The sequence below is a fragment of the Oncorhynchus masou genome, chromosome 31, assembly GCF_036934945.1.
Source record: "Oncorhynchus masou masou isolate Uvic2021 chromosome 31, UVic_Omas_1.1, whole genome shotgun sequence".
In the NCBI taxonomy this organism is placed as follows: Eukaryota; Metazoa; Chordata; class Actinopteri; order Salmoniformes; family Salmonidae; genus Oncorhynchus; species Oncorhynchus masou.
The window spans coordinates 85,532,527-85,545,157 of record NC_088242.1 but is presented as its reverse complement, the minus strand read 5'-3'; the positions used below and the strand labels follow the sequence as shown (position 1 = coordinate 85,545,157).

At 45.1% G+C, this 12,631-nt stretch overlaps 1 protein-coding gene across 2 annotated transcripts in view; it reads left to right on the top strand.

Annotated features, from left to right (window-relative positions):
- The window catches only part of abca7 (ATP-binding cassette, sub-family A (ABC1), member 7), a 45,924-nt gene that overhangs the window by 9,393 nt on the left and 23,900 nt on the right, over nucleotides 1-12,631 (top strand). For both annotated transcript variants that reach the window (XM_064952346.1, XM_064952345.1), the window contains exons 13-21: nucleotides 407-612; nucleotides 3,632-3,808; nucleotides 3,970-4,192; nucleotides 8,372-8,593; nucleotides 9,028-9,232; nucleotides 9,480-9,593; nucleotides 9,684-9,855; nucleotides 10,396-10,527; nucleotides 11,424-11,563. In XM_064952346.1, coding sequence (XP_064808418.1) covers nucleotides 407-612; nucleotides 3,632-3,808; nucleotides 3,970-4,192; nucleotides 8,372-8,593; nucleotides 9,028-9,232; nucleotides 9,480-9,593; nucleotides 9,684-9,855; nucleotides 10,396-10,527; nucleotides 11,424-11,563 — 1,591 coding nt within the window. The remainder of the gene's footprint in view (nucleotides 1-406; nucleotides 613-3,631; nucleotides 3,809-3,969; nucleotides 4,193-8,371; nucleotides 8,594-9,027; nucleotides 9,233-9,479; nucleotides 9,594-9,683; nucleotides 9,856-10,395; nucleotides 10,528-11,423; nucleotides 11,564-12,631) is intronic.

Genomic DNA, 12,631 nt, shown 5'->3' with positions numbered 1-12,631 from the left:
TTAAAGTGGCTAGAGATTTGAGTCAGTATGTTGGCAGCAGCCACTCAATGTTAGTGGTGGCTGTTTAACAGTCTGATGGCCTTGAGATAGAAGCTGTTTTTCAGTCTCTCGGTCCCTGCTTTGATGCACCTGTGCTGACCTCGCCTTCTGGATGATAGCGGGGTGAACAGGCAGTGGCTCGGGTGGTTGTTGTCCTTGATGATCTTACTGGTCTTCCTGTGACATCGGGTGGTGTAGGTGTCCTGGACGGCAGGTAGTTTGCCCCCGGTGATGCATTTCAGCCATTGTGTATGTACTTATTACAGTGTGTATAACTTCACCCATTCCCTCACATTGAGTTACATTATGTTTATCTTGTACATTGTTTTGTACTATAACGTTATTCATGTCCTTTTTTATCCTTCAGTGTTTCTCCCTGAACAAGCTGGAGGGTGCTGCCACAGAGGGACAGATGATTGACAGGGCCTTGGAGCTGCTGGAGGAGAGAGAGTTCTGGGCTGGGATAGTGTTCCTCCTTCCCAACACGTCTTTACCCGGTCTGCCCCCTCATGTCACCTACAAGATCCGCATGGACATCGACGATGTTGCACGCACCAACAAGATCAAGGACAGGTAAACTCACTCAGGGGAATGTTTGATATGAACAGTGCTATTGGTTGTATTTTGCGTCATCAAATCAAACTAGATTTGTCACATGCCGAATATTTCACCTTACAGTGAAATGCTTACTTACAAGCCCTTAACCAATAAGTGTTAAGTAAAAAATAAAAGTAAGAAATAATTAAAGAACAGCAGTAAAATAACAGTAGCGAGGCTGTATACAGGGGCTACCGGTACAGAGTCAATGTGTGGGGGCGAGGTAATTATGGTAATATGTACATGTAGGTAGAGTTGAAGTGACTGCATAGATAATAAACAGATTTGCAGCAGTTTAAAAGAGGGGGGGGGGGCAATGCAAATAGTCTGGGTAGTCATTTGATTAGCTGTTCACGAGTCTTATGGACCTAGACTTGGCGCTTCTGTACCATTTACTGTGCGGTAGCAGAGAGAACAGTCTATGACTAGGATGGCTGGTGTCTTTGACAATTTGTAGGGCCTTCCTCTAACACCGCCTGGTATAGAGGTCCTGGATGGCAGGAAGCTTGGCCCCAGTGATGTACCGGGCGGTGATCCGTTCCTGGGTCGTCTCCATTCCCAGGTGCGCCCCCAACAAATGAGTGTGGGCCAGCTAAAGAACAGTTTTGACTGTTCATCAGCAGCAACAACATCCCTCGAAGTTCCCCCTGTTCATGCGTCTTCTGATGCAACAGGTTCTTTTTTTATTTGTAAATAGTGACATCGCTAGTCACTTTCCCCAGAAGAACTGGCCATCCACCGTTATCATTTGGGACGCGGCGGCTTTCAAGTTCGGATCCTCCCACTGGGCGGTCCCGAACTGTCCCTTTGGGGCTCAGGGCAGGTGTGTCGGCAGGTCCCTCAAAATCGAGGAGGAGCATGGGCTCCTCTGGTTGTTCACTAGGTGACGTTGGTTCCGTTGCCCCCTCAGAATCCGACTCCGGGTCCGTAGACACTGGGTTAGCAACCGCTTGCTTCCGGGCCATGCATGCAAAGGTCCGTCCCCGCTCTCATCGGTCGTAATCTTTATTTATTATTTTTTTCCCCCATTTCGTGCCTCCACAGTGCCGCAAACAGAGGATAATCTTGTCCCACGAGGAGGGGTACCGGCAACTTGGGTATGGCACCCACCACCATCTGGCAGCTCACCATTGTAGCATCACGATGGTGGCCTGCCCAGTTAAATACCGCTTGGTGTCACCGTGGACACAGGAGACAGACCATAGTCGGTCGGATGGTCCAGCAGTCGCGCTTGTACGAGCGTTGCCATACTCCCGGAATCCAACAGAATGTGGCTGTAATTGGTGCTGGTGGTTCGCTGTGGGCCCAACGTAGTTTATTGCGTGGCCCGCTGATGGCATCAACTCCTCTCGAACTGGCAATTCCATGCGAGGTGTTCCCGGGCGCCACACTCAAACACCTCCTTTTAGTCTTTTACCTTGGCTTTTATCCTTTACCCTGGCTGACTGTGGAATTGGGGAGTAATAGTGGTGGGGTCCCCTTCGACGGTTCCCGGCCTCGGCCTGCACCCCCTTCAGCAGGGCCTCAGTATTGTGGTGCTTCTCCACGGCTCCCAAGAGGTCCGAGGTCTGGGGCGTGCGTAGGCTCACCGCCCTCTTCATGTTGTAAGGTAGCACCCGAAAGAAGGGATCCATGACCACTTAGGGGAGGGTGGCTATGTCGGTTAGGAGTCATGCTCTGGTGATGTGCAGTAGGTTGCTCATCTGGGCACGGGGGGGGAAGCTTCGGTCACGGATCTCCAGTTATGGACCAGTTGGGCCTTACGTGCCAGGCTGTACCCGTAGCGGCTGAGTACCTAACTCTTGAGACAGTCATAGTTAGCCGCCTGTTCGGTGTTGAGGTCATAATATGACTTTTGGGCATCTCCGGTCAGGAACGGGGCCATGGGCCATCCATCCCGGAGTGCTGTCTGTTCGAAAGTGCAGAGGTAGGTCTCGACATCGTCATCCTCTGCTTGATTAAGAACTGATTAGGATGAGATTCGGTCTGTGTTTCTCCTCGCAGCTTCCTGACTTCCTCCAGCAGGTAGACACTCTGTAGACGCTGTTCTTCCAGCGTCGGTTCCTGAATGTCCTGTTGTGCTTGTTGGCCCGAACAAACTCATCCATGCTGATACTGTGTAAACCTCAACCCTGGTCTGACCACGTTGTCAGACTTGCCCGTATTCTCCACCACTTGTGGCAGACCAGGGGTTTGATGAAGACGTTTACACAGATCAGACACAAGTGAAAAAGGAACGAAAAGAAACCAGTCTTCTCCAGAAGACCTCTTCCAGGTTACTGCCTTCTGGGTTCCGGGGAATTTTGTCTCCTCTGGGGTAGAACACAGAGCCCCTCGATTCCAGCAGACTGTGGGGACGTCTGTCCGGTAGCATCCTCTCACTACCTCCAACCCTCCCATATGCTGCCCTCCTGGCAGCTTTAAGGGCCTCGTAGGGCTGGTGAGCCTCACCCGGGTCCAGCAGCGGACCCCTTCAATGACATGCGCTCCATCTGGGGGGGCTTTGTGTAGGTACAGGACCTGGTGAAGAGAGCTGTGGCCCGTGTGCTGAGTGGTGTGGAGCAGTCCACTGGCCTCTACATCCAGCAGATGCCCTACCCCTGCTGAGCCTCACCAGCCTCAATCAGCCCCAATTAGTACTAGCCGGGGGACCCGTCGAAACCTGGCACCTCAAGCAAAGGGAGCCACTGCCGCGTGATGTAGACTCCATCTGTCACCAGGCCTCGATGAGTTTCCACCTGGTGACTTGTCCGCGGTACGCCACATATGATGATTTTAAAAGTTTTTACCCGACTTTTAGCCCACTTCTTTTGAGTTGAGTTGCTGATACAAGGAACAAGGGCTGGTAACCCTGGCTAGCTCTGTTGCCCCCTGCCTAAAATAATTGTGGGTACATTATCACCTGATAGACTTCCACTATTGCTTTAGATACAACCATGGTGCTGCTGCATTACAATACCAATATATTGTTCATGGGAATGTTTCCCCCCCCCAGGTTCTGGGACCCGGGCCCAGCAGCGGACCCCTTCAGTGACATGCGCTACATCTGGGGGGGCTTTGTGTACGTACAGGACCTGGTGGAGAGAGCTGTGGCCCGTGTGCTGAGTGGTGTGGAGCAGTCCACTGGCCTCTACATCCAGCAGATGCCCTACCCCTGCTACGTGGATGACGTGTGAGTAGGACGTTAGGTCATATTTGGGTAGGATCTCTGGAAAATTCTTTTGATATTTAAAAACCTCAACCTCCTTATCAACTTTTTTTCCCCACCTATCCTCCTCTCGCTCTTAACTTTTCCTTTTTTTCATGCTCTATTACCCACTCATACTCCTCCAGTTTCCTACGCGTGCTGAACCGCTCTCTGCCCCTGTTCATGACGCTGGCGTGGATCTACTCGGTGGCCATGATCATCAAGGGTGTGGTGTACGAAAAGGAGGCGCGGCTCAAGGAGACCATGAGGATCATGGGGCTTGGTACAGGCCAGCTGTGGGTCAGCTGGTTCATCAGCAGCCTGGTGCCCTTCCTGGTCAGCGCCGGCCTCCTCATTGCTCTGCTCAAGGCATGTGGTCTAATATCAATCAATAAATCAAATGTATTTATAAAACCCTTCTTACATCACCCGATGTCACAAAGTGCTGTACAGAAACCCAGTCTAAAACAGCAAGCAATGCAGGTGTAGAAGCACGGTGACTAGGAAAAACTCCCTAGAAAGGCCAGAACCTAGGAAGAAACCTAGAGGAACCAAGCTATGAGGGGTGGCCAGTCCTCTACTGGCAGTGCCGGGGGGAGGTTATAACAGAACATGGCCAAGATGTTCAAATGTTCATAGATGACCAGCAGGGTCAAGTAATCACAGTGGTTGTCGAGGATGCAACAGGTCAGCACCTCAGGAGTAAATGTCAGTTGGCTTTTCATAGCCAGTCATTAAGAGTATCTCTACCGCTCCTGCTGTCTGTAGAGAGTTGAAAACAGCAGGTCTGAGACAGGTAGGTGAACAGGTCAGGGTTCCATAGCCACAGTTAAAACTGGAGCAGCAGCACGGCCAGGTGGACTGGGGACAGCAAGGAGTCATCAGGCCAGGTAGTCCTGAGGCATGGTCCTAGAGCTCAGGTCCTCCGAGAGAGAGAAAGAGAGAGCATACTTGCATTCAAGACAGGAGCCTTCCTATTCTCATAGCTTCTACAGATTGTAAATTAAAAATATATTTTTTTGCAAAAATAATTATATTATTGATTGATTATGGCTTTTCAAATCACCCAGTATTGCTATCTGTAGTGTTAGTTCTAGGCAAATGTTGCAATTCTTCAGCCATTCCTGGACCTGTGACCAAAAATGAGCTACATATGGAGAATACCAAAATAAATGATCTAATGACTTTGTCTCCTCACAGCAGAATCTGCAGAGCTGGGAAGATTGTACCCCCCATATAAATATATAACATTCTATTAGTTGCAAGAATTTTGTATAGTAATTTATATTGAACAATTTGTTTTTGAATCCGGTGTTTTGCGTATCAATTCATAAACCATGTGCCATGGAATGGGTACATCGAAAATCTCTTCCCAACATTTTGCAATTTATATGGCACAGCTGTCCGTTTTTTGGTCCTTAAATGAAATTGGTATATGTTTTTATTTATCACACTTTTCTTTAACCATTTATGTTCTTTAATACAGGGCCGACATACAAGTTCCTTACTTTTTTCCCCTTCTACTTGCCTCTTCCATTTTTGTGGTAATGCTGCAATTAATTGGTTGTAATTTTGGGTAGAGCAGACATTTCCATATGTCTGTGTTAGCTGCATGTGCGACATAACTCCACCAGTCCTATTTATGATATCATTCACTAAATGTATACCTTTTTTTTTTTTTTTTTTCGATAAATACATTTTTTTTTAATCAATTAGTATATTTGAATTTAACCACAATATTTGTTGTACTATTTGTTCCGTCCTTTCAGGTGGATTAAACTGAAATTGCAACCAACTTTCTAAGGCTTGTTTAAAAAATAAAGATATTTTGGAGATTATTTCCTTTTCAAACAATCGAAAGTGAGCAGGTGTAACCTGAATAAAGAGGAAAAGGCCCTTCCTGAATATAGGATGAGACATTCGTACCAATTGACTAGAGAACCAGTTTGGATTGAAGTATAACTTTTGTATGACTGATGCCTTTAGTGAGAGGTCTAATGCTTTAATATTTAATAATTTCTGCCCACCGAATTCATATTCATTATATAAATAGGCCCTTTTAATTTTATCTGGTTTGCCGTTCCAAATAAAATGGAATATTTTTTTGTTCATATAATTTAAAAAGCAGGTCAGTAGGTGTAGCCAAAACCATAAGCAAATGGGTAAACTGTGATATAACTAAGGAGTTAATCAGGGTGATTTTTGCACAAATAGACAGGTATTTTCCTTTCCATGGTGGCAAGATCTTATCTATTTTTGCTAACTTTCGATAAAAATTTATTGGAGTGAGAATTTCTTTCCTTTGGGATTTGTATACCGAGTATGTCTACATCTCTGTCAGACTATTTAATTGGTAAACTACATGGTAATGTAAAATGTGAATTTTTTTAGTGAGCCAATACGTAATATGGTACATTTATCATAATTTGGTTTTAATCCAGAGTGGATAGCAAAAGTATCTAGATCCTCTAAGAGGCCGTGGAGAGACTCCAATTGTGGTTTTAAAAGAAAACATGAATCATCAGCGTACAATAACACCTTAGTTTTTAGGCCACGGATTTCTAATCCCTTAATATTATTGTTTGATCTAATCTTTGCAGCTAACATTTCGATGGCAATGATAAACAGATATGCCGATAGTGGACAACCTTGTTTTACTCCTCTAGATAGTTTAAAACTTTCTGAGATGTAGCCATTATTTATTATTTTACACTTAGGGTTACTATACATAACCTTAACCCATTTTATAAGAGATTCCCCAAAATTGAAATATTCTAGGCATTTATATATAAACTCCAGTCGTACTTTATCAAAAGACTTTTCAAAATCAGCTATGAAAACCAGGCCTGGTGTCCACGATATTTCATAGTGTTCTATTGTTTCCAGTACTTGTCTTATATTATCTCCAATGTGTCGTCCATGTAAAAAAACTTGTCTGATTCGGATGAATAATATCTGACGATACTTTTTTAATTCTGTGTGCCAAGCATTTTGCTAGGATTTTTGCATCACAACACTGAAGTGTCAGAGGATAACTGATTGTTGTACTCTGATGTCCTTGGGTAGGTGGAGGGAGTCTGGAAGGGTATCTAGGAATCTTTGGGTTGTCCAAGAATTTGATGATCCTTGGTTGGAGTCTGAGCAGATTATTTGTTGCAATTGCAAACATAATAAAATGGTGGTCTGATAGTCCAGGATTATGAGGAAAAACATTAAGACCCACAACATTTATTCCACGGGACAAAACTAGGTCCAGAGTATGACTGTGGCAGTGAGTAGGTCTGGAGACATGTTGGACAAAACCCACTTAATCGATGATGACTCCGAAAGCCTTTTGGAGTGGGTCTGTGGACTTTTCCATGTGAATATTGAAGTCACCAAAAATGTGAATATTATCTTCCATGACTACAAGGTGCAATAGGAATTCATGGAACTCAGTGAGGAATGCTGTATATGGACCAGGAGGCCTGTAAACAGTACCTATAACAAGTGATTGAGTAGGCTGCATAGATTTCATTACTAGAAGCTCAAAAGACGAATACGTCAGGGTTTTTTGGTAAATTGAAATTTTCTATCGTAAATGTTAGCAACACCTCCGCCTTTGCGGGATGCGCAGGGGATATGGTCACTAGTGTAACCAGGAGGTGAGGTCTCATTTAACACAGTAAATTCATCAGGCTTAAGTTATGTTTCAGGCCAATCACATCAAGATTATGATCAGTGATTAATTAATTGACTATAACTGCCTTGGAAGTGAGGGATCTAACATTAAGTAGCCCTATTTTGAGATGTGAGGTATCATGATCTCTTTCAATAATGGTAGGAATGGAGGAGGTCTTTATTCCAGTGAGATTGCTAAGGCAAACACCACAATGTTTAGTTTAGCCCAACCTAGATCGAGGCATAGACACAGTCTCAATGGGGATAGCTGAGCTGACTACACTGACTGCTCGTGGCAGACTCCACTATGCTGGCAGGCTGGCTAACAGCCTGCTGCCTGGGCTGCACCCTATTTCATTGTGGAGCTAGAGGAGTTAGAGCCCTGTCTGTGTTTGTAGATAAGATGAGAGCACCCTTCCAGCTAGGATAGAGTCCATCACTCCTCAACAGGCCAGGCTTGGTCTTGTTTGTGGGTGAGTACCAGAAAGTCCCAATTATTTACAAATTCTATATTTTGGGAGGGGCAGAAAACAGTTTTCAACCAGCGATAGCCTTGTGTTGATAATTTAGTCACTTGTTTATTTTGCCCGAGACCATGCACAGCTTGTTTTTTTTTGCTTTAGATGCTATCAAGCGAATTATCAAGCCATTTTGTATCTGCAGTCTTTTGGCAGGACTGAAAAGTATTCACATCACAGCTATGCAGTTGTCCTAGAATAATGCCCTGGATTAATGACTGGGTTCATTACAGCACTCTGTATAGTTTTGAGGCATTGCATTAGGGACACACTAAGATATAGTACTAAGACAATGAAACATCACAGAGGTGTATCGCTGTTGTCTCACCCTCCCCATCTCTTCCTGTATTGTGTTGTTCTCTTCCTCCAGTGGGGGGACATCCTGCCCTACAGCAACCCGGCTGTGGTGTTCTTCTTCCTGACGGCCTTCGCTACGGCCACCATCATGCAGTGTTTCCTTATCAGCACCTTCTTCTCCCGGGCCAACCTGGCAGCAGCCTGCGGAGGCCTCATCTACTTCGCCCTCTACCTGCCCTATGTGCTGTGTGTGGCCTGGAGAGACCACCTCACTACCACACACCGTGTCCTAGCAGTGAGTTCTTATAATACACATTCTCACCACCACACACCGTGTCCTAGCAGTGAGTCCTTATAATACACATTCTCACCACCACACACCGTGTCCTTGCAGTGGGTCCTTATAATACACATTCTCACCACCACACACCGTGTCCTTGCAGTGGGTCCTTATAATACACATTCTCACCACCACACACCGTGTCCTAGCAGTGAGTCATGTTACACATTCTCTTTGTTGTGTTTTGTTAAGGTTTGCGTGAGTCGTTTTTTTTTTTATAAGGAAGAATGATTATGGTACTGTATTAAACCCATTACTTGCTGCTGATAAGTCGCTCTTTTGAATGAGGTTTGGAATCTCAATGGTATCACCTGTATAAATATATGAAATGAACCCATCCAATCTGGTAGTACGACAGTATCCATTGAGATTCTCATCTCTCCCAACAGAGCCTGTTTTCTCCTGTGGCCTTTGGCTTTGGCTGTGAGTATTTCTCCCAGTACGAGGAACAAGGAGTGGGCATCCAGTGGTTCAACCTGCACTCCAGCCCCATGGAGGGAGACACCTACAATTTCACCACTTCCATAATCATGTTGCATATCGATGCATGTATCTACGCTCTGGCCACCTGGTACATTGAAGCCGTTTTCCCAGGTAAGGTACATTAAAGCTGTTTTGCCAGGTATGGTACGTTGAATCTGTTTTCCCAGGTAAGGAAATTAATGGTTTAAGTTATTTTTATCTAACTGCTCTATGGTTTCATGCCATGTTGTATACAAGTGCATATTAAAATGCAGTTATATGTTCATTATAATATGTAATGCCAGTGCACCTTTGCAGATAGTAAAACTGCACTTATACTGGTATGACTAAACACATGTTGTTGGGATCTTTTGTCCAGGTGAATATGGGGTCCCCAGGCCATGGAACTTCGTGTTCAGTTTGAACTATTGGGGAGGAATTCCTCTCGAGGCCGGCATGCCCATCCCTCCGGCTCCCAGAGGACAGGGAGGAGGTAAGAAAAACACACACACACTACATATGATGTAAAAAAAAACGGACACCGTTTTATGGTCCTGAGGTTCCCTCTCTGTACCCGTCTCAGATCGCATCGAAGCTGACCCCTCTCACCTCATACTCGGTGTGGCCATCCGCAACCTGGTCAAAATCTACAAACAAGGTGCCAAGCTGGCGGTCAACCACCTCAATCTCAAGTTCTATGAAGGGCAGATCACCTCTTTCCTTGGGCACAACGGTGCTGGCAAAACAACCACCATGTAAGGGCTGTGCTCAAGAACCATTGAATCAATATAGAATGTTTTAAAATGAAGTACAACAGCCAACACCACCATGTAAACCTACACCTTCATTACAGACACATAGAAATGAATGTGGTGCTTGTACAGTAGGTGTTTTGTATTGCTTATGAATGTGGTACATACTGTCACCCTAATCGAGGGCCATTGTACTGCTTATGTATTGCTTATGAATGTTCTATGAACAACTCATTTATGGTTATCATGCTAAAATACACATTTAGTTTCCAATGACAGGTCTAATCTAGGGCCCTTGTACTTGTGGTGCTTATGTAGGTGTTATGAGTTGCTTATGAATGTGCTTTGAAGCTCTAATGTAGGGTTCTAACTTATAATCGGTGATGTAGTAGTTTAAGAATAAATGGGTAAACTCTGCCGTTCGTGGTGAGTAATTTCTATACTTTCGATGCATTTTTCAGCAAAAGGTGTGTAAGTGTTGTTTACATGTGTTTACCCTCCACTGGTTATAATGCATAATACGCAGTTCATTTCCATTGACAGGTCTATCCTGACGGGTTTGTTTCCCCCCACGGCTGGAACTGTGTACATTAAGGGCATGGACATCCGCACTGACATGGACATCATCAGGAAGACCTTGGGAGTGTGTCCTCAGCACAATGTCCTTTTTGACATGTAAGACCCTGCTGCTGGTAGCCTTGTGGTTAGAGCGTTGGGCCTGTAACCGAAAGGTTGCTGGATCGAATCCCAGAGTTGACAAGTAAAAAATGTGTCGTTCTGCCCCTGAGCAAGGCAGTTAACCCACTGTTTCCCGGGCGCTGAAGATGTGGATGTCGATTAAGACAGTCCCCCGCACATCTCTGATTCAGAGGGGTTGGGTTAAATGTGGAAGACACATTTCAGTTGAAGGCATTCAGTTGTACAACTGACTAGTTATCCCCTTTTCGCTAATATTTCTACTCTATATCTCATGAATACATGTCATTAAGTAATTTATCCTATTTCATTATATTGTAGTGCATACCATGTTGACTCCATTTATCTGTGGTGCTTGTTTTCGATCTTCCAACATAAATGAATTCATTGGTAATGTTAAAGCTGCAATATTTAACTTTTTGGGCATGTTGAGTAATGTGATTTTATAGATCTGTAGATATGTTATATGTGTGCTATTTCTATGCTTCCCGTTCTTACGTTTAGTTTTTGCGTCTTTTGCTTTTAGTTTTGTACACCAGCTGAAAATACAATAATTTTGGTTATTGAAAATATATTTCAGAGGTTTAGATGGTCCAGTGATTATTTTGTCACATAAATTGAAATTAGGGCGGACTATTCGAATTTTAGAAATCAGGAAATGACGGAGCAATTTCTGCATATTGCACATTTATTTAACTGCTATAACAGTGACAAAGATGAATAATCACTAGAGGGAATCAAGATAACGAAAGGCTCCATTCACTTAATCTCTTGCCCCTCGGGCTCCATCTTAAAACATTTACCCACTGTACATGTAAAAGAGTTTGATGTTACTTAATCAGCCATCTGACTTTAACCTTGTTATTCTTGTATAGTCTGACTGTAGAGGAGCATGTGTGGTTCTATGGTCGTCTGAAGGGCCTATCAGGCGATGAGGTGAGGAAGGAGTTGGACACTCTCCTGGAGGATGTGGGCCTGCTGCACAAACGCCACGAACAGACCAGGAACCTGTCTGGTATGGCTCCCTCCCTCTACTACTCAACATCCATTACAAATATGGCCTTCAGCTGTATACTATACAATATAATATATCCTTCAACAGCCACTACATATACACTGCTCAAAAAAATAAAGGGAACATTTAAACAACACAATGTAACTCCAAGTCAATCACACTTCTGTGAAATCGAAATGTCCACTTAGGAAGCAACACTGATTGACAATAAATGTCACATGCTGTTGTGCAAATGGAATAGATATTAGGTGGAAATTATAGGCAATTAGCAAGACACCCCCAATAAAGGAGTGGTTCTGCAGGTGGTGATCACAGACCATTTCTCAGTCCCTATGCTTCCTGGCTGATGTTTTGGTCACTTTTGAATGCTGGCGGTGCTTTCACTCTAGTGGTAGCATGGAGATGGAGTCTACAACCCACACAAGTGGCTCAGGTAGTGCAGCTCATCCAGGATGACACATCAATACGAGCTGTGGCAAGAAGGTTTGCTGTGTCTGTCAGCGTAGTGTCCAGAGCATGGAGGCGCTACCAGGAGACGTGGAGGAGGCCGTAGGAGGGCAACAACCCAGCAGCAGGACCGCTACCTCCACCTTTGTGCAAGGAGGAGCAGGAGGAGCACTGCCAGAGCCCTGCAAAATGACCTCCAGCAGGCCACAAATGTGCATGTCTGCTCAAACGGTCAGAAACAGACTCCATGAGGGTGGTATGAGGGCCCGACGTCCACAGGTGGGGGTTGTGCTTACAGCCCAACACCGTGCAGGATGTTTGGCATTTGCCAGAGAACACCAAGATTGGCAAATTCGCCACTGGCGCCCTGTGCTCTTCACAGATGAAAGCAGGTTCACACTGAGCACATGTGACAGACGTGACAGAGTCTGGAGACGCCATGGAGAACGTTCTGCTGCCTGCAACATCCTCCAGCAGTACCGGTTTGGCGGTGGGTCAGTCATGGCGTGGGGTGGCATTTATTTGGGGAGCCGCATGTGCTCGCCAGAGGTAGCCTGACTGCCATTAGGTACCAAGATGAGATCCTCAGACCCCTTGTGAGACCATATGCTGGTGCGGTTG